The 24,076-nt window shown below is 25.3% G+C and overlaps 1 protein-coding gene across 1 annotated transcript in view; it reads left to right on the forward strand.

Moving 5' to 3' along the window:
* Positions 1-23,885, forward strand: part of LOC114132764 (glycine receptor subunit beta-type 4-like) — a 232,287-nt gene extending 208,402 nt beyond the window's left edge. Inside the window, exons 5-10 of the mRNA XM_027998323.2 lie at positions 2,385-2,467; positions 7,067-7,201; positions 20,028-20,219; positions 20,338-20,406; positions 20,799-20,968; positions 22,367-23,885. Of these exons, the coding sequence (XP_027854124.1) occupies positions 2,385-2,467; positions 7,067-7,201; positions 20,028-20,219; positions 20,338-20,406; positions 20,799-20,968; positions 22,367-22,522 (805 nt within the window). The 3' untranslated portion in view covers positions 22,523-23,885. The remainder of the gene's footprint in view (positions 1-2,384; positions 2,468-7,066; positions 7,202-20,027; positions 20,220-20,337; positions 20,407-20,798; positions 20,969-22,366) is intronic.
* Positions 23,886-24,076: the final 191 nt, after the last annotated feature.

Raw genomic sequence — 24,076 nt, forward strand, 5'->3', positions numbered from 1 at the left:
CAGGTTCTGTTACAGATAAAGTTCAGTTTATAGGAGATTGATATAGTCTAATTCGTTTTGATCAAAGGTTAGGTGACAAACATAAAAAAGATGATATCATACATCTCGATTTTTATGAGAATTTTACAAAAAATACAATTCGAGTGATAAGCTCAGATTTTTAAAATAGGAAAAAAATTCAAAAAATTCTACATTGACCCCACTACAATTAGTACGCTTGTACTATTGACTTTATTCATTTAAGAAATACCCTGTATAATACCTTATTTAGATTGTTACTAGAATATGGCTCTATAGCGTGGTATTCTTACATCAATTATTACTTTAGACGACTAAAATAAGGTCCAAAACCGCTTTGTCAGCATTGCATAATATTACTGCCTAAATATTTCTCATCCACCGCATAACTACAGCAAATATTTGTGTCAATTTTATACAGAGGCTAATTGATAATCAGATTAATGCACCAGGTCTTTTAAAGCAACTTTGTTTTCATGTCTTAAATAACATAAGGCTCCAGGAGCCTTCATTTGCTAGTAACTCGTTCCAACTTTTCAAAATTGCCTCCATAATAAGGATGATATCCATAAACGATAAACAACACTAATAGGTAATAAATAATCATTCATACAAAAGACAAAACGACCTACATAATTTAAATAATATTTAATGTTAATGTTAATAATGTCTAATGTTCATCACTGTTTCTTTGTTAGGTATTTATGTTTTGTCTTAAATATTGTTTAAAAACTGAGTGGCGTCAATTCATAAATAAATAAATGTTATAGATATATATACAATATTATGAAAAGTTTTAACGTAATTCTCAAAGTAAACTGTCATTCAAATATAATCTTCTATTTTTTTTTTTCTATGGTTAAAATTAAAATCTGGTCGGTTTTGTAAATGCAACTAAATTATTAGTATAAATTTACTGGAAAATATATAGATAAATTTAATTGATTATTTAATATTTAGTCAACTATGTAGTATATACATATTATATTACTATAAGAATATTATTATCTATGTATTAATTAATTTGATATGCAAAATTACTTCTCCAGTGATCTTCTAACCTTTTCGTGAGTATATTATAGACTATAGTATGACGAATTTAATAAGCTAAGTCCGTTGCTTGTGATATTCCATCAACTAAAACTTTACGTCCAATTACGTCCTTTGACTTAAGTAGAAAATAATATTCCATCATTTTCTCTATTCTCTACGTTCTTCAAAGTTTTTGCATCTCCGTGACTCTCTGGCCTATTTCTATATTATTGGTTCTTTTATCGTTATATTTTTTCTGTGGGTCATCAAAGAATGCATACCTATAGAAATTTCTATAATATATAAAAAAATATACATTTGCTAAAATTGCTTACAGTTATTAATTATTAGTGTATGTGATAGATTTCAATCAAAATATTATATAAATTGCATTATAACTTATGAGTTAAAATAAAATAATAACTTTGTACGGTTTTAATATTTCAAAATAATTATTTGCTGAATATTCCATCACAAATACACGTTTTAATTACTATTAAATCAGAACGATTGTATCTCAATAAGACGCGTATTCTACATATTATGATTTAATTGAATAAATGCTAACTATTCTAAATTAGTTAAAAGACGGTCATAAATATTTAATTATAAATGTAACAACATATTTGAGCTATTAGTTCATAGTAGGTAGTAAGAAGGAGAATTATAGAATCAACAAAAAGTAAATAGTAATTTAAAAAATGATTATACACTTTAAAAATATATATTAAAATCCTCTGAATGTTTTCAAACTATTACAAACGTTGATAAATTACAATCTATATAATAAATAAAATATATATATATAATTTAGATTTACGTTTTTCTTGTTAAACAGAAAAATTAAGCCAGGCATAAATAACGTTTTGATTGTATGATTGTAGCTTATAAGATGTACATATTAAAAATAAATAAATTAATACAAATGTAACATATCGACTTAAATCAGATTTTAACAGCAGTGAATAAAATGTATTGTTAAATATGATACTTTATTTCATAGATATATAACGACCAAAACTATGCCACAATAACTCATATTACAAATCACATCGATTAAATTATTATTTTTCTTTTTTCTTATAATATGCAATTATTAAACGTCTAAAATTATATTTGAATTTTACTATAACTTAAAAAAAAATAGTATTTCGAACGCTTATAAACATATAGTATTATATATACGAATATACGTCAAGTTGTTACTGTCGATAGAGATAAAAAAAAATTAAAATACACTGCATATATAATAAACAATACTAAGTTATCAACAGTTTTCCTTTGATTCCAATATTGCGTAAAACCTTCACAACTTATATGATTTTTTTTTTCAGATTGAAGTTGACATTTTCATGTATGATGGACTTGTCTAAATTTCCGTTGGATAACCAAATTTGCACGATGGAAGTGGCTAGTTGTAAGTTTTATCGCAATATTTTATTAAAACAAAATGATTATTACTTCACAAAATAATAAAGTGGTTTAAAATAAAAAAACACTCGCTTAAAACTAACTACATTTACAATTAAAAAATATTTAAACCATAAAACAATTAATGTCGGTCTGCATTGCAAGCTTGTAATACATTAATAGCTATTAAGATTTGCATGCATTATCACTTCAATATATTTACATAATTATTTACTGCGATTTAGTTTCTTGACTAAAAGCGACAAAAGAGAGAGAGAGAGTTATATTTAGAGTATTATTTTAAAAGAAACCCGAAAAACTAAATTTAATTTTAAAATATTACACTTTTGTATCTAACAATAATAATAATCACCATATATTATTATTATAAAGCTGCAGAAAATTAATAAAAATGTGGTTAAAGAAAAAATAAATAGGTACATAGCGATAAAAAAATATAAAAATAAATCATAAAAATTACAATAAGTGTTTAAATTAATAATGATGGAAAAAACAAAGACAAATGTAAATATGGATTTAAAGAAACTCGCTAGCTATATAAAATAATAGAGAAATACAAATCTATATTTAATTTAATTTAAACCATTATATTATGTAAATAAAAATTAAATAATTGTAAAACTGATTTAAACGTCAATAAATGATATTCATAGTATAGATAGTTTCCAAAGAAACTATAAACAAATAAAAAAATAAAACATTAGTAATAATATGCTCCATTGCATTGAATAGTATTATTTATCATTTACCAATCATCAACGTAGGCAAAGAGGAAATTGACTAGTTACAAAATTAAAGCCAAGTTTAAGTTTATTTTTTATTTTTTTAAGTTAACTAATAAATTCTTTTTTTTAATAATTAATCAATTTTAAATTAACAAAATAATTAACAATCATTTCAGGGGAGTATAAATTATATTTAAAATGTTCATTACTTTATTAGACTTATCAACCTATTATCAATTAATAACTCAAATGTAAATAGAAATAAACACTTTTAAAATCTTAAAAATCATAATTTACTGTATGAAAAATACGATTTTTTTTGCACTTTGAATTCAAATATTTTTTAATACAAAAATACTATTGAATGATGTTTATACTAAGTATGATAATAAATTAAAATGATGAAGGTATTCATAGAAAAAAAAAAATCGAGGCCAAACCTTGTTAACTAAGCTATTTTTTTAAGCTCCTTTTTTCAATAAGTTCTATTTACAGTTTTGTTTTTGTTTAGTGTTTTCAGAAATCATTCTTCCCCAGAAAACTATTTTACATCTTACATCTTGTTTTTTTTTTTTGTTTTAAAAAGAAAAAGATAGAATTTATTTTAAAGTTGAAAAAAACATTGACGACATCAGATAAATTTTTTGTTTTTAGTTCTATAATTTAAATTTCAATTACTTATTGGGATTTGAATTTTAAAACACTATTCCATAATTTTTCTAACTAAACTCGTTTTTTTATAGCTTTTATGATAACTATTTAACTTTTTTATTTTCAATCAGTTTTATATAATTTATTCTCAGAAAATAAAAAGTGGTATGCATCTAAATTTATCAAATAATTAGATTTATAAACTTCGATTTTTCATTATCTTTACAGTCATACACACAAAATTTAAAACACAAACGACTGTTTTCTACAGATTTTCAATTCATATAGTTCAATATCTTCATTTGTATAGATTAAACGCCGAAGTTAGATAAAAAAAAACAATCATTTTTTTTTTTAAATAGTATGATTTCTGCAATTCTATCTATGCTAGCAATATTCAAATAATAAAAGGGCTAAAAACAATATCCATAATAAAAGTTCGAAAATATTTTTTAACTGGATTTCTTATTATTACTAAATATTAGCACTCACGTGATGCTGTCCAATTTATTGTTGAATATCCAGTCTGAGTATACAAGTTTATTTATTAAAAATTTAGCTTGTCTCAAAAAATATTCATGGTTTTTGTTTATTTATGCTTTGTTTCGTTTTAACATAATATGTAAATAAAAGCATTCTTCTATTCTATATTATATTTTGTGTGTGATTGTCAATTTTTAGTTCCCGTTCCCTTACTATTTGTTAAAGTACCTTATTGACTTTCAATTTTTGTATGACATTCAATAGGCAATTGAAAAATCGAATAGATACTTTTACAAAAAATATTATTACTGTATATTGGTTTGATATTAGACCTAATGCTTTATACCTAAATAAAGTATGTATAATAGACTGAAGTAATAGGTAGAGTTAAAAATGTCATGTGCCTATATTAATACTTTGTTGACATAATTCCTAGGTTGGGTTAGGTTATTTCTACATCAATTCAAACATTAAATAAGAATATTAAATTAAATAATATCTTATATTTTAACTTACCTTTTCGTTATACAATTTATCTATGATGTGGCAAAATTTACCTTAATTTATCAATTTCGGTTTCAACGTTCGGCCTAATCATTTTATATTCATAGTGTATCAACATTTATTTGAGTATAAAAAATCTTTAAAAACACATTCTTATCAGTTATTACGATTCGACTAGATGTTATCGTAATAATGTTCATCGTAACGAATAAAAATCAGATTCCTAATTATAGTAATATGCAAATATGTTTACCTTTTACACTATATATAGTGTTCAAAATCACTGTTACAGTGACTATAATCATAATAATAAGCTTATTTATTATCTTATAATTCTAAAAAAAAAACAATATATTGTCACGCCAATATATCCATTCACCGAAATTCCTTTTACCAAGGTAGGTATTCTACAAGCTTTTGTAAGTAGATATAATAACAAAGGTTTTAATTTAAAATAGCATACATAAATAATATTGAATATACAGATAAATATGATAAATCACAATTAATTTACTATATATTATAATTAATCATTATTAGCAGATAATAAAATAATCACAAAGCTAATAACCTTTCAAAAACTGATTAGTCTGACACATTACTCAAGCAATATTTATATAAAACTTATGACCAAAGATACTAACTTAATAAGTTAGTTTTATAAACATCGAAGTTTAGATTTTAGTGAATAATTTAATTTCAAAACCTAAACATAGTAAGAGAAACCACCAACCAACCACATAACACGTTTAGTATAATCCTGTTGACAAACAAAACAAAGATATTTAGGGACAAGGCAATCTTCTTAATAAACCTTTAAACGCTAAATATGTAGGTAGGAAGTTTGAAACGTGATTTCATTAACTTTGACTAGACATAATATATTACCAATATAGGTTAGGTATCAAAATATACTTCATAAACTTTGAAAATATTCTACATTCTACAATGTAATTATAATTGGACTTAAAATATATTTTAAAAATGCACATTCATACATTTACTTTTTAGAAGTGTAACATTATTCAATTATAATTAATTATCTATGCAAAAAAAAATAGGTACCTAGATCAACATCCTTTTAAAAAAAAATCAAATATCTTAAAATGTTATTAAATAAATAAGTATAACCTAACTTATAATGACTAGACCTTTTTTATGTTCATGCAATTAAAATGAGTAAACTACAATATATTTCAAAAAAAATAAAATTTTGTTAACTGATATAAAAATCAATTTTTTAGAAAAAAAACCTGAAATATTTTAATAATTATATTACATATAGTTCCTTATTTCCAAAGAAAACATTAACTTAAAAGTGATTCTATGTAAAACAGTTATCAATGTTTTGATATATTTCCATACTGATAATTTTAAATTATTTTATTATTTTATTGTGTAATGTCTTAACTATACCTTTTTTATCATAATTGTTAATTGAATTTTTATTATTATCTATTTATTCACAATATATTGTATTTTTTGGAAAATTATATTTTTTGCAGTTGCGTAACAAACGCATACTTCTTGTAAGGCTGGCTAAAACACTTTTTCCAAATATTTTTTTTAAAAAATCTAAATCACTAAAATTCGACTGAAAAAATATATGGATAGTTACATAGTATAACTCATATAATATAATTCATTTTCTGTAATTTACAAGTTTTCTTCGATAAAGAAAAAAAAATATTTTATTTTATAAACTTATTTTTATTATAAGAAATATGATTTTTTATTACTATTATTTTATAATTTTATATTTTAATCTATGTTTTAAAATTTAATTTAGTTTTAATTATTTTTTATAAAATAAAATAAATTATTTTAATTTTATGCTTAAAATTAAACTAGTCGATATTGTTTTATAAAATTGGCATAATAATTTTTAGGTTTTCAGTTTTTTTAGATTTACTCAAAAAAAAATTTTAGTTACGCCAATTATTGACTTACCTTACTTTGATTCTTCACCGAGGAATTATATTATACAGTATATGAATTGTACATACATACACAAGTTTATACAAAGTAGTAGATATTTACTTTAATTACTATCAGTTCCAAATATACATATTTCTATAAATACACAGTACCTACAACATAATCATAAAGCTTTAAGTTATCTCTTTTGCATAGTCCCTGATAGGTTAAAAAAAATTAAATTAAATGCACCTTTTATTTCTAACATAATACAAATTGAATTATTTTTATATGAATCACTTTAGTTTCAAAAACTATTGAAGAACTTCGATTGGAGTGGAAAAATACAGATCCCGTACTAATGGCCAAAGGATTGAGAATGCCACAATTTGAAATTGTGAATATCGTGCCTTCCGACTGTCAAGAATCTTTTCAAATTGGTACGTACAAGATATTATTTATAATTATAACATTTGAGTTATAGAAGCAAATTATTGATGATCGTTTAAAATTTATACTGAACTTAATCTTTAAGCTGTATTTTTTAATTCTTGATATATTTTATAATACTTATTTAGGATGTAACATATGGAAACTTATGTTTTTCAAATTAAAACCTTCTTTTTAAATAATAAATTATTTAACAAATAATTTTTTCTGAACATTTTGACTATCTGCGAAATTATTATTCAAACGCATAATTTTTTAGTTATTTAATTTTGTGTTATTACTAAAAATAATAAGTCCATAATATTGAGTTTAAAATATATGAGTATTATGGTAATTTAAAAATGTTAGTGGTTAATATTAATATGTATATTAATAATTCGTAAAAATTATCCAGTTTTAATAAATACTTGTTCCAAAACACTTCTCAAGTAGTCTTATCCTACTATCCAAAAATCTCAAAAACTTGAAAATATATTTAAAAATTCCAAAAATCAGAATTTGTATGCATTAATTTTTTAATAAAAAAAATAAGAATGAACATGCTTGATTAATCACCCTAAATATATTAGATTTGAACAATTCAAAAAAATGCTAAAATAACATTCTGTTTTCAACTATACGGGTAGGTATCAAGAAAATGGTATTAATCTTAAAAGTTTTTATCCTCGCCATTAGTGTTTTGTATTACAAATTTAAACAATAACTTATTTTCTGTTTTATGCAAATTTATGCAATATTTAACCAAATTAAACGTCATCCTTTTGACACACTATTTTTGGTTAACCATTCTTCGTACATTTTATTTTAAACAACATTAACAATTATCATTGACAATTAGGATTTTGTTTTCATTTAACGTGTTGTTATTCAGGAGTGTAGTCTTAGAATAATATCGTCAGATCATGTTTATATAATATAGGCGACGGTGACGCAACTAAGCATGGGGGTTGTAATTTTGGCCCCCGGAATATAGGATTATTTTCACGAATTCTACGTAAATATACGTAATACACAGTTACATAATTTTTATTGTAATATTAAACAACATATTTTGAACGCATACCATGTACCTTAACTAATTGTTACTTCACCTAGATTTTACTTATTAAACCTAAAAAAATTCAAGAACATTTTTCAAAATAATCAACCCTCCCAAAAAAAAAAAAATTAAATAAACCCTGATTATTCCACTGAATATAGAAATATCAAAAATAGTAATAGACACATACAATGGATATAGTATTATAATCATTAAGTACCAAAATTCTATTGATATCAATATGTTTTATATTTTGACATACTTACTTAAATAGGTACATAAAAATAAAACTAAACAGCTAGCGAATATGTGTATTAAGATGTATTTATTTTTATAAGATTCACAATTTATTTGGAACTGATTTTTTTCTAACATCACAACTTTCATTTATTTTTGATGAAAATCAAATATTTTCATATAAATAATAAAAACTAAAAGATCCATAACCAAAATCCTAATTCTGAAAAATATAATAACATTTATTTTAATAAATCTGATTACGTCAAACATTTTTAAAACTAAAAAGGTAAAAACAAAACCAATGTGTTTGTTGTACATTTAACACATATACCATGTGCTTAATAAGTTTGGAAACTCTTACTGTAGACATATTTTAATACCCACATAAAGTAATAACAGATAACACTGCTAGATATACATTTATTTATTTATAGTGTAAAATATTTAATAACCTCATTAATTATATCATATTATCGTTTATTAGTCTCACTTAGTCTAATGATCGTTTTCAAACTTATTGAACACCCTTAATAAAACTCATTTTTTACTAAAAATAATTGATATTATGTTTAAGGTATGATTTGATAAAAATAAATACTAGGTAGTGTTACATTTATTTGAATCAGTCACAAAACTTATTTTATTTTAAATGTACTTTTTTATAATAAAACATTTTGTTTAACATTTTAGTCAACGTTTTAAATTAAAAGTTGACTTTTCATAAATATGACAACTATAAAATGAATTTAATAAAAAAAATATATTGTTCATAACATGTTATGTGTGTAGAAAAAACTAAAATAACCTTAATCATACATTGACATCTTCACAGTTAACATCAAAACTTAAAACTAAGTCTGCTGAATAATAATTATTATTATAGTATAAAATCACCTATAAGCTGTTCTGCTGTATTTTTCTTTTTAAATAGAAAAATCAGTATGAAAGCATTTTTGTAATTCAACGTATTCTTTACATTTAAATAAGTAAAAAACCCATATTTGTGTAGCATGCATTTGCAATTGTATAGAAAAATATAGAATTAACTGGGTTTTTATACAAAAAAATTAAACCCATACAATAAAGAGATGTTAAAAATCTGATGTCTAGCATTCGAAATATAAACTTTATTTATACTACTATATTATAATTTAAAAGCTACAGCAGTATTCTATACAGCAACGCGTGACCAGAAAAAATATATAAAACCCTCTATTTGATAATAAATGCAGCAATTTAAAAGTTGCATAATTTTAGGAGATAATAATATACAAATCGTGGTTGGTATACATTATTTTGTGTATAATTTAAAACATTATTGTATAAAAGATTTGTTCTATGACTGTGTACACATAAGTCATAACTGCACATTGCACAAAAGTAAATGTTTTTTTTTTTTTATTTACTATAGCAACGCTTAGCTACAGTGTACATTTAAGAAGGTATTATTGTGTTGGAAGACATCATCTCACACTCTTTCTTAACCAAACAGTTTAATATAACCATATTAGTTTTTAGAGCAAACTTTAATTAAGATGAATAATTTTATTTAAAATTAAATTACAGATAAATGGTAACTACACATTACGATCATCAAATGAACTTAAAACAGAAACGCATGTACACACAATACGCTAAGGGTCTCCCATTATTTATGTTAAGTCTCTTGGGCATTATCTCTCGTGCATTTCACTAATAGCAGCAGAAACGCTCATATTTAAATACATTTTACAGTCAACTAATAAAACAGTCGAGTTACCTGACAGTTTTCACACGAATATTCCAGAAGAAATCGCAGTGAAGAATATGATTTTACATATATTATACATAAAATAAATAGGAGAAAACTTTTCTGTTATGAAGTACAGATGCAAAAAAAAAATCAAGAAGCCGCAAAGACGTTTCATTCAATACGTTTATGATATATGTACAAAAAATAAACTTATCGTTTCATTAATTTTTTTTTTTTTGTTCTTAGCACACTCCTCAGTTCTCTTATCTTCAATAACATGTGGTAACTGCGTACGATTTTCTTAATAATAAAATATAATATATTATGAGAAAAACAATTATTGTACAAAGATTTTACTTTTTTGAAAATTTAAATAACACACAGATATATCCATTATTTCAAAACTATTAATTTGTCGTTATTCTAATGATAAACGGTACAACATTTGGATGTATTAATATTTAGGAATTTGTATATAAAAATTCAAAATAATGACTATCATCGTGTCCTACTGTCGACGCATATAGTACCTACCTGAAAATGAAATAGAGTTCAACGTTTTTTAATTTTTTTATTATTTTTATAATTAAAAATAATTTCAAACTAAATAATATATACGCATCGTGTTGTACTAACCTCAGGACCTTTGTTAGAAAAAAAAATGTACCTATATAAGCTTCAATTTTTTGGCACGAAAAACGAGAAGTCCATTAACTAAAAATAATAATTATTTGCCTTATGTTTTTTTAAATACTTAAGGGCACAGCGTAGCATTTCGAAATATTGTTATATGAAAAAATATCAACTTAGGTAATATTTATAGAGATAAATTCTAAATATAATTAACCTACCTATGGACCTATACATATAAAAAGCATATTTTTAAAATTATAAAAAAACATTCAAGTAGTCATTTAATTTTGATCGGCGCCTGAATTATTCAAGCAAATATAAAACGCAAAATGAATATTACATACCGCATGTGCGTCAGCATGATTTATTAACTACATTAACCCACAGTTACTTTTAACAATTTCAACTTTAATTGTGTTTTTATTTTATTTTGTTTTCGTTACCCTTATAAAAATTATAACGTTTATATTCTTTATTATCATTCTTATACATTTTACTTTCTATATTATTATAGGAACAGTGTGTTAACGAGGTGAGCTTTTGATTTTTAAATAACAATTGTATGATAATATTTTGTTATTATTTTTTAATCTATAAGAACAAAATACCTCTTATAAATGTTTATATGGATAAGCCAACAATCATCAAACAAACATTATATTATTATATAATATTATATACATCAACATTTGAAATGGATATAGTATAGTGAGTAAAAAAACTTATGTTTTTTTAACAATGGTCATACTTCATAACCGTTTGATATTCGGATATGATCAATCCAATACTCCAATACTAATAATTATACTAGTATAATTTATAATATTCTACGTTTAATGATTTACCAAAAACATAGAGTATTTTTAATAAATTTATAAATAGTTAAAAATATATTAAAATATATTATCTTAAAAATAAAAATAATACATTCCAACACATAATACATACCCATTAAACATTTAATAATAGCCATACTCTGTCTACATAGAATTATATGTATTATGATTCCTACTATCAATATTTTAAAATTTATTTTTTTTAAATTAAGAAAAGTTTATTTGAATTATTTATGTTTGAACATTTTTTTTTTTTAATTATAGTTATTTTAAGCAATACATTTTCTTATACATTATTAATAATTAATAAACATTGGAAAGGAAAAAATAAAAATTGATGATTTGTTCAATTGTAGAAACACTTTTTCAATTAAAACTAATGTTAATTTTTTTTTTAATAAAAAGGTTTATTTTTAACAATAACAGAACTATATTGTAAGTATTATGAATAATAATAAAAAATAATAATAATAATTGTAGGGGGTAGGGCAAAAAGTTTCAAGAGAGTTATTCATGAATTCAATATAAATAAAATAACTCAAATCATAAAAGCCGTTCAGATACTTGTTTTAGTACTAATTATACCTTTTTTATGTGCTATATGGCTCAACAAGTAAATTTTATGATACTCTATCTTTTCGAAATTTTATCTTTCAAACTTCGAGTTTTTATAACCTGTTATTAAATAATATAATTGTTTAGCTATTATTTATGATTTAAAAACTAATAAAATTTAAATTAAATAAGAAAATAGAAAATTTAACATATAATATAATTTATTTATATATTTCAATTTGTTATTACTATACATACATACATATGTATTTATTTAATAGGTACCATAATATACTATACTAGTAAGTTGTCCTAAGCACTTCATTGGCCATTACAATTAATACTCTATCACAAGATTCTTATATTATTATTGTATAAATCTTATGTAGGTACTTCAAACTTTGTTCGATTCATTATTTATACTCGTCGTTCATAGACTGCATAGTATCTCTTTTTATACTTTTATGTGCTTTTTTCTGATTATATTAAAAATTAATAACTTGACTAAAACCTTAAAACCTCATCTGCATGAACGAACGTACGGTTCTACATCGTTATATCTCGGTTTTAGTATACTTATCAGTTCACTGTCAAATTGATTATTTTTTTATAGATTTTTATAATCAATATTTTAAAATTAACTTTATAAATGTAAGTTAATACATTATTGACAATTATTCTTTTAGTTATATTAAGCTCAACTTCACCAGAGAAAAAGTTTTTACATTTTTTGTATTAAATTTAAATTGTATTTTCCTGCATAGATGACACCTCTAGTATATTCATATTTTATAGCTCAATATTTCGTGGTTAGAAGTTAGTCAATATAACTGTTATGCTTAAAACCTGCTTCGTAACGTTATCTTTCATTTAAATAAATTCTCATTATGATCGGATAAGTGATTTCTGAAATCATTAGCATCTAAGATTTACACATGTATTAATGAAGACAATAAGACATAATATCTATATCAAAATTTCATAGAACATGTTTTTAATAACACTTACCGAGTTTAATAAAATTGTGAACTAAACCATCCGAGAACTCTTTCAAACGCACACGAAAATGTTTGTCAAAATTTGTCTAGCCGTTTTAAAGAAGTTCAGTGACATATATGTGTGTATAAAGATTTATTGCATTATACTAACATGATAATCACCTCAACGTTTTTGAAGACATAACTTAATAATATTTTCAAAAAAAAATTACTACCTATTTTACTATTTTAAGCATATTTCATCATTGTTTTTTTCTTAATGACAATATATATTTCCAAACCTAACTACCCTTATTGAAGATGTATCATACACGATTTTTTCAATTTTATTTATTGTTCAATATTATTTGATTAAATAAATATTAATGTTACCTATTCAAATACATAGTCATATGGATAGATAAATATTTTAAAGTTTAGACAGCCAGAGTAGTGAACCAACATTTTGCCAGATACCCAGAGATACCCAGATAATGCATTAATGCCACTCTACTCAACTCATTATAACTTTGAATAACCAATTAACTATAGGTACTGGTTCAAAATTCGATCTTTATACTTCAAAACATTCAAAAAAATATTCAGCTTTGAAATGTAGATATAAAAATGCACGTTGTTTCTTGAATAAAGAATAACTTAAAAGCTGACAACAATCAAAAATATCATTTATTTGCCAAAAATAGTAACTTTAAATTATGTAAAATAAATATTTACAAAATATTTATACAATTCAAGTAATGAATGTTTACTATTAAAATAATTGTTTTGAATATAAACAGTAGTGTTTCCATAGGGTATACTATATAAATACAACTTGTACTTTCAATCAACAACTTGCGAATAAAAAAATAACTCGTTAACCCATCAGAAATCCCATTTTTAAATGTATATAAAGATAAACACTATCACATTGATAATTAAATTCGAATCTCGTCTATGTATAATAATTTTCGCGCCAAGAAATAATAAAAACGAATGATCTAACTTGTTTTAAGAATAGGTGATACTTATAGTCACCTAAATTATTTAATCTAATGTCTTTATAAATAAATACATTTTTCACTACACTCAGATTCTATAAATGTGTAATTTTTTTATTATTTTATTTTTTTTATTTTTATGTGAATTTTGTCATCTCTCCATATTTTTTCATAATACTATGAGATACCCATCAGTACAATAGACGGTCCAACGGTCAATATGCTAGTACACGTTCGAAATAGTTGATAGAAAACTATATAGAGTATATAAAATATGCACTCTCATTTGCAGAGAAAATTAAGATTTTCGGAGAAACAAAATAATCGTAGTGTAACGACTATAACGTACAACTATAATTCTAATGCTTTCTCACGGCAGACGATATATTGCTTCACGAACAACACAAACACTTCGATATAAAGTGCCGTGCAAATGCAGACTCAACTTGATCTAGGCGACGCACTTAATGCCGTAATCATTTTGGTATATGTCTAGTTATACCATCGGGAGTCCACCAATTAATCAATTTCTTGCAGATTTCTTCTGACATTGGAACCGTGTTTAAAATAACAAATGAAGTCAATACAATCTTAATTATATACAAGGCATTTCATCGAGCATGGTAAAACTTCATTATTCCCCTCCCTCGTTAATAATGTATTTATTATAAATCTGATTATATTAAATGTATATTGTACCTATTTATAAAGACAATTATTATAATAATTGGATTTTTTATGATGTTATAGTAGTATTATATAAACATAAAAACTCCTTATTTTAGATTCTGAGTAGAACGAATGTATATAATATAATCAAAACATATATACTTAATACTTATAATTTATAATTTATATTTTCTACTACTTTCAAAATATTTCCACTCTTTTTAAGTTGTTTATAAATATTTAAAAAAAATTTTTTATAAATTTCGATAAAAAATCTTACACTCGGTCATAAAACTTCATATATGATCTCACATAAATCGTTCTTAAAATGTATTAAATATTTAAAATATAGAAGTGAAATTTATTTTTATAAGCATTCTAAGTTCAAATCTTTACAAAATTCATCAAAATCACAAAGAAAATTTGCAGTTAAAAATTTATAAAATGTTCCATTTTATAGCGATCACATGAAAATTTAATTTAAATTTCCTCATAAGTACCTAGTTCATACTGAAATCAAAATATTTAAAAAAATATATGAATAAACATAATTTTTATTTATAGAAATTTTAAGTTCAAATTCGTACGAAATTATATATTTAAAGTTTAAACTACGCATGAATACGAATATTCATCATTTTATTATTCATTTTATAATACAAAAAAATTATTCGAAAGGACATTAAACTTTTACGTAGATATATTATTATATTTTATACGGACAATGATGTTTTCAATAAAAATTAATTCAACTTATTGTTTACTAATAGTAAAAGAAATTTCTTTACCTAATATTTATACCAAAAAACATAACATGAAATACACTCAGTCATATAAGTTGATGAACCATCTCCGCTCAATTATTTTTCATAAATAATGATAATTGAATTCAAATTTAACACACCTATTACAATATCCCACTCGACCCTTTTATACAACAGTGAACAGAGCCTACTTGCTATCTTTTTTAATCAATTACGATACATTTTTATTGTAAATCATTAAAAATATTTTTTTATTTTTTTTGAAAATGTTGATTTATCATTTTAAATTTGTACCAATAGTTTCTGACTTGTGTATTAGGGATTATAATAATTCAATATTATAATTTATAGGGCTCCGGGAAACTAATCTAGGTGCTCCGCGGGCCATCTGAATTAATTACATGTATTATTATTCGTTAAATTGTTACAAATTACATTTATATTGTATGACGTTTGTATATTAGCAATTCATTGGTCCATAATTTTTTTTGAGTTGTAAAATTGGTATTTCAAGTTTTTGGGGCTCCGTAATTTTTTTTTAGCATTTCAAGGACTCCTGAAAAAAAAGTTTGATAACCACTGATTTAAACTTTAAACAGTACTAGACTAAATGTTACTTTTCTTTTATATTGATGTATAATCAGGATTTTAATCCTTAGAACATAAATTTTAATAATAATTTAAATTTAAATTTGTATATATCAATACAATACTTCAATTACAGAATTTTTAAAAAGAGGTCTCACTTAAAAAATAAAACTTTACGTTACTACGGAAATAAGCTTTACAATGATAACTAAAAAAAAAGGATTTAATAAAATTGTTATTAAATATACTTAAACATTTTAAAAATACAATTTTGAGTAAATTCATTATTAAAAGATAAACAGGGGAAAGACATTTTGTACGTTTTTCTGTAGGTACATAAAATAAACACCTCATCGGACGACATGTTGGTGGTATTTATGGTCCTCAGTGATTAAGCTATCAACATAGTGATATTATTTATAATTCTATATATTTCTGGGTTACTAAGACACCTGCACAAGGTGTCTTTACGCCGTGTCAGTGGCCGTCGAGTGTTGCGCCGGTCCCGTGTTCTGTTCCTGACTTGGCTGGCCACCCGACCCACCAGTGCTAGCGCGCCCCGTCGGTCATGTACCGTTGACGAACTTGGTCAACGGTCGGCTGAGTCAGAAACAGAACACAGAACCGGCGCAACACTCAACGGCCACTAACTTAGCCACAGACGCAACCTGATGGTTAAAAAGTGTCTAACGCACTCAGCACACGGTCTGTCCGCATGCACCAGTCATGAGCATGTCGGTGACACGAACTCATAAGTTTACCACCTACCAAAAAGTGCCAAACGCGGCTAAAGAAGTTTTCACTTCAAAAAAAAGTGACTTAGTTGGTAACGTTCTGCTGTACAGTAGGCACCAAGTGGACCACAGATATAGAGTAGGCCACTATAATGGATGTGTTAAATTTTTTATTGTTATTATTAAATTTTCAAGTACTTAGACCTAGCCAAAAAAATTATCAACAAATTTTATAAACGAAAACCAATATTATAAAGTAAACTTATGGAACATTTGGGTTGAATTTTTTAATCTTAGATAAAAATATTAAAAAATTTATGAATTTTCACTAATTTCAACTAATTTTTTTATCACTATAAGAAGAGCTTATGAGGAACTTTGTATTAAATTTTCAAGTATTTTGACTTGGCAAAAAAAATTTTATTGACACTTCAAAAAAAAATTTTTAGTGGTCTATAAATAGCTTAAAAAAAAGTCAAAATATTTTTAAAATTTAACTGTATATAGATAACACTAATATAAACATTTGGTGAAAATTTTAAGTATTTATAGTGTTTAGTTTTTGAGTTACAACCATATAAAAAAATTAATTTTTTTGAAAACTGTTGGAAATTGTTTACTTTTGACCTCTATAATGCGCAAAAGATACTTATTTTGCTTTTGGAAACTACCCCCGAAGTTTGAAACTGAAGCATTCTTTCGACTAGTTATGCTGTACACAGACAAAAAAAAACACATCATTGTAAAATCAATATATTCATCACTCTGTTCAAATCTAAAACATACCATTAAAAATACTTAGTGGTATAAGCTGTTCGACTGTCTCCTCTCTGAATGTTTTTCCGTATACAATGATATATCATTGAATTTAAATCTAACTCATTCATAATAATGACCCACTCAATCAAATGTAGGTGGTACAGAAGAACACAACCCACTTGCCTACTTTTTTTTCCTTAATAATTTTTAAAATTCTGAGTTTTGGAATTTGTAAGTATACTTAAGGATAATAAAAACTTTGTCAATACATACTTTTGTTTTCCATAGAGCAACAACTATTATTACTCTAAATTATTAAGTAGATGGTTTTTCTCAAAATATTGATGTATCTATGGAAATTTGAAATATTAGTTTCTATTATTATATAGTTTATGAACTAAGTAGAATAGTTCTTAACACGTTAACCGCCATATGACTACCGAAGATCACATGTAATTTATTATTCTCAAATTGTATACGTCTGTGACCGCCAGCCCCCATAATTGATCATTACTACTACGCCATATGACACCGGCGGTCGTAAATTAATTTGGTTTTATATTATATTATTAACTTTTTCATAGCGCTATTATATAATAATAATGAACTAAAAAACACGAAGTGACATAGCAGGAATTTTTACAATTTTTTTTTGATGTAATAATTTTTTTTATGTTTTTAAATATTTCTTTTTCAAATACATAGTATATACAAATTTGGTATATGACACTGAAAAATATGCCTGGCGTATAACAAAAACCCATTGTATGGCCGTCGGCGGTAATATTGTGGTTAACGTGTTTTAATAATGTGTTTACATGAAATACCTAAGTAATATTTTAATTTAGTATGGATACTTTTTACGCTCAAAAAATGTTTAAAATTATAAAATGTAAATAGATTTGTATAAATTAGTATAATTTTCAAATAATCGTTTTACACTTTTTCAACTTATTAAATATTCCAATATTCTAAAATATTATTTCATGGACCTATCTATCCTTAGTTACATAATTAAAAAATAACTAAAAAACTACTAAAAAAAAGTCAGCAAGTGGGTACCGCTCTGCTGTATATTAGGGGGTTGAGTGGACCTCGGACTAGGGTAGGTTAAATTTGAATGCAATGATAGGTATCATTGTATACGAAAAACGATTCTGAACGGAGATGATTTGTCAGTCTAGAATATTTAACGTTAGATATAAATACAAACAATTTTATGAATTTTGAATTACAAAATAATTTGCAAATATTCATGATTTTGACGAATGTTTGTCAAAATTTGAACTTCAAATGCTAATAAAAAAAAATTGTGCCTATGTATTCTCATAATTTTTTTATCACTATAAGAATAACATATGAGGAACTTTGTATAAAATTTTCTAGTATTTTGATTGGGCCAAAAAAATTATCGATACTTCAAAAAAAAAATCGCATAAAAATCGAAAATTTCAGTTTTCTATAAATAACTCAAAAAGTCAAAAATTTTTGAAAATTTAACTGTATTTAGATAACACTAACATAAATATTTGGTGAAAATTTCAAGTATTTACAGTTATTAGTTTTTGAATTACAACCATATAAAAAAATTGATTCGATCAAAAACTGGTTTTGCATAAAAATTCCCGTTTTTCCGTCACTTTTTTTTTGATTTTCTCGATTTTTTTGAAAACTGTTGGAAAATGTTTACTTTTTACTTCTATAATGCACCAAGGATATTCATTTTCCATCAGAAACCACCCCCGAAGTTTGTAATTGAAGCATTATTTCGACTAGTTATGCTGTACACAGACACAAAAAAAACAAAAAACATAATCATTGTAAAATCAATACATAATTCATCACTCCGTTCAGAATCTAAAAGTGTTTATCGATATAGGACACTTTTTAAATGATATAAATAAATCTAAGTATTTTAAAATATAGTCTTTAGATAGATAAATTTTATAATTCTAAAAATCAAAATATAGATACTATATTATTTGTTAGAGAGTAAATGAGAATGAACATTCTATAATGATTTTCGTGTATAGTGTATATAAATCATTCGGCCCGCGAATGAATTTCAACCGGCCCGCGGACATGGAGAAAAAAATCCGATAATTTAATACGTAACCTAACCCAATCGGCATATTATATTAAATATTATGTATTTCAAATTGTTGTGGTCCTCGGAGAGTTTCCCGATTTCTTAATTAACCTAACCTACGGAAAGTATTAATTGGTGACCCTGAGCTATATATTGTATGGAGTTAAAATCATATTAAAACATCTATCTATTTTTCCCAGGCAATTACAGTTGTCTAGTGGCTCAGTTCTACTTGAGCCGTAGCGTGGGCTTCCATTTGGTTCAGAGTTACCTGCCCACTATGCTGATTGTAGTCATCTCCTGGGTGTCGTTTTGGATGGACGTCGACTCGGTACCAGGCCGGACCACACTGGGAGTGACGACACTGCTGGCTGTTGGTTCACAATCTTCAGGTACATTATAATTCACTTGACCGCATATTATATTATTATTATTTGAATATTTGTTCAATGTCAATAACCAGTTTCCATTTTGCTAATTTTTTTTCTATTCTGGGAATGTTTTACAAAGGTATTCAAAGCGGTCTACCACAAGTCAGCTACGTCAAGGCCATAGATGTGTGGATGGGCACATGTACAGGTACGGAACAATATAGTCATCTTTGTGATAATTGTCATTTGGAGATACCAAAAGTCACGACTGTCGTGAACATTTTTAAATTTTAAATATTGTAATACTTTTGTATAAATGCACACAATAATGTCCTTAATCTTAAAGTTTGATAATAGGTAAATTCACTATTATATTAAAGCTAATGAAGCTAAACGTGAACTAATAAACGTACTTAATATGTGAGACGGAGACAACAAAATGTGGTCATAAAATATAAAATATCTGAATACATTAGTTATAGGCATTAATATTAATTAATTAATATTCAATAACTATAAATTTGTTTTATACTTAAAACCTAACAATCTACTCCTCTCACAAACTATATCATTGCTATAACACAGTCGGTATGTTTACAGCGTTCGTGTTTTGCGCATTGCTTGAATTCACGGTGGTTAACTATATGTGGAGAAAACTGAGACCAGACATATTAAGAAACATATTAACAGAACCAGTGAATGGTGGCACCGCGGGCCCAAAACCGTACGACGAAAATCTACCCTCATCACCAGTTATACCAGTCAGCGTGGTAATGACAGTTCAACAAACAGTTGATCAAACATATAATACACCATTAAAATTTTAATAAAAATAAAAACGGTCAATATGATCTATAAAGCTATAAAATTCACGATTTCCTCCGTGATATTATTATAATATAAATCTCGTTCGTAGAAAACACCAACTGATTTACGAACCGTTCCAATTTTAAAAAACTAATTTTTGTTTGCTTAATTATTTTTAATAAGTATTTTTTAAATAACTCTTACAATATCGGTTGTTAGCTTAAAAGGTAAGTACCTAAAGTACTTATAATAGGTATACTACACAAATATGTCAAATAAACTTGACAATAATACAATGTGTCAGTTTTAAAACACCATCACTGTATATATTGTAAAATATTAAAAAAAGAAACAATTCTGTAACGCTTTGATAATTTATTTTTTTGAGAGAGAGAGGAGAGAGGCCAGAGAATTTTAACAGTATAAGTACGCGTTATTTAAAGTATTTGTATGTTTAAATTCACAGCTTATCTCTTTGTAGTTGATGAGACCTACAAAGTACAGACATCAACACTTGATATATCTAATGTATATAGCCAACTATAAGCTAGAGGTAGTTATATCACTTACACCTTTTAAAAGAGGGTAAATTCAGGATATTGGATAAAATGTTTAGGGTTAAGCCGCTTCATATTTGCTTATTGTTTTCTTATTATATTATTTAAAACTTCTTATACGCGTTGGCGTTATAGAATCGAATAATAACACAATTAATTTTGCTTTAATAAAAAAATAAGTATTTTTTCTAATTTTATTGTTTGAATAAAAAAAAAAAAATAAATAAGTTATTTAAAAGAAGATCGTGAACAGTAAATTATAAAATAATATTTAATTAATATTATACTTTGTTGTTAATTATGAATAAAAATTGATACATTTAAAAAATATCAAAGAAAAAAAAATATATTATACCAATTAGGTATGTTTATTTTTTTGAATAATATTTGTAGCAATGTTGTCCTAAAAATGTATAATTTTAAATAAAGATAAATAATATTATAAGCCCCTAAATTTATGTAGAAAAAAAAGTACCTTTATCATTTGGTCAATTCGCCAAAAACAAAAAAAAACTAGCTTAGAACTATAACTACAGAATGATGCAAATATTATAAAGTCTTGTTTAAAAAAAATATATCATAGTTTTTTACAGTTGGTGGGTGGGAGGCTGTACTCTACCACTTACCACAAATAGCTATTACTAGATCGAGCATCATTTCTCGTTCACAGCTGCGACTAACCTTCGGTCGACACATTATTCTTACCCATCGCATACCCACACATCTATAATTTATATAATACTATAATATTCATATATATACATTTAATATCCTTAATAACTTGTATTGTATTTTGTTGGGCAGGTCAAGAAAATCTTACAACAAGAGTGTGCCTACTCTACATCTGCAGAAACCAACACGGTACTGGCGAGAAAAATCGACGAATACTCCAGACTATTATTTCCGGTAGCGTTCATAGCGTTCAACGCGCTATATTGGCCGTATTATTTACAAAACTAAACCGTCCCCGCGCCGCCGCCAACGCCACAACAACACCGAAAAGACAGAATGCACGACCAAACTGCGTATAAAAAACCCCTACATATACCAAACCACATATTATTTCCCTGTTAAACTTAATAATTATAATAAACAAAATATAACAAATATTATCATCACAGCCCTCCGGGTTTTTTCTCCGAAAAAATCTTACCTAAAAATAATTAAATGGATTGTGCAACTTCGAGTACCTACGCACATATAAGCCCCTCTACAAGTACTTACAAGCTGCGGAATGTCGATATATCTTGCCACGGTGTAATATGTCTACCACGGTATATTAAATAATATACCATGGTATCTACCATGTGACACAATATCGACAAGCGCATCACGTAAGCGGCGTCGTCGTCGTGTGATGAAGAAGACGTTTTGTCATTACAAAAAATTTCGGCATCTGGCCCGGCTCGTACATTTTTATTTTAAACGTTTGAATTTTTTTTCGTCTTAGAAAGTAACAGAAATTCGCCGTAAACCCCTTCGCACATCTTCGCCTTAACCCACTTAATCGGCCGTACGGTTCTTGCGCAACAAATTTATATATTATTATATTTATACACCCACAAACTGCGAGATTTATAATTAAACAACGCAGTTCAAAAACCTTTAATAATGCATATTTTATTCAAATTATGATTTTTTACATTTTCTAGTATAGTTATAATAAGGACAATATTTTCAAATATTTAGATATTGAGAAAAATTGTGAATACAGAACTATTTTTCAAATTTGAACTTACCTGTTTAATGTAAATTGTTAAATAAGTGGTTGTTTTGTGTCATATAATATAATCATTTGTAGACGAAATTCAAACTCGGTTAATAGTATTAAATTATTTGACTTATTATATAGAATAAAAACTAAAAATACATGATTATAGGTTTGAAAAATTGACTGTGATTAATTTAATAATTAATTAATAATATAATATATATATTTAAATTAATCCATTAACATTTTAGAAATTTATATAATTTTCCATGGTTAGTATTAGTACTAGACTATATATTATATATTTGATGTAAAACCATTATTAAAAACTATTATCCTTAGTCATTAATATTAATAACATAGCAGCTACTGATTTAAATTTCAATTTATAAAGGTATTTAAATACTTTCAAAAAAATGATCTACTCGACAATATTTACCATAAAATGTGTTCTAAAATAAGTATTTAAAAATATGGTAGTCCTTAAGTATACTAATAAATCCAAAAATCAGAATTTGAATAAATGCATCGTTAAAGGAAAATATGATGGTGAGCATGCTTGGTTAATTACACTTTATATTATAATATACACTATACACCGACAAACTGTAATCCACAGACTATCCTCTGAAATGTACTGCTTAAACGTATATATGTACCACCACTCTAGGTTTTTGTCATCTTTTGTTTTTTACTTTTATTTCAATTCTCGGTCCTGCCACGTCTCATATTATACGAGACAAATGGAATATGCCTAAGGTACCGTGGTAGTTCTTTAGTTGTTCTCCATACAATGATTTTTT

The sequence above is a fragment of the Aphis gossypii genome, chromosome 2 (genome assembly GCF_020184175.1).
Source record: "Aphis gossypii isolate Hap1 chromosome 2, ASM2018417v2, whole genome shotgun sequence".
NCBI lineage: Eukaryota > Metazoa > Arthropoda > Insecta > Hemiptera > Aphididae > Aphis > Aphis gossypii.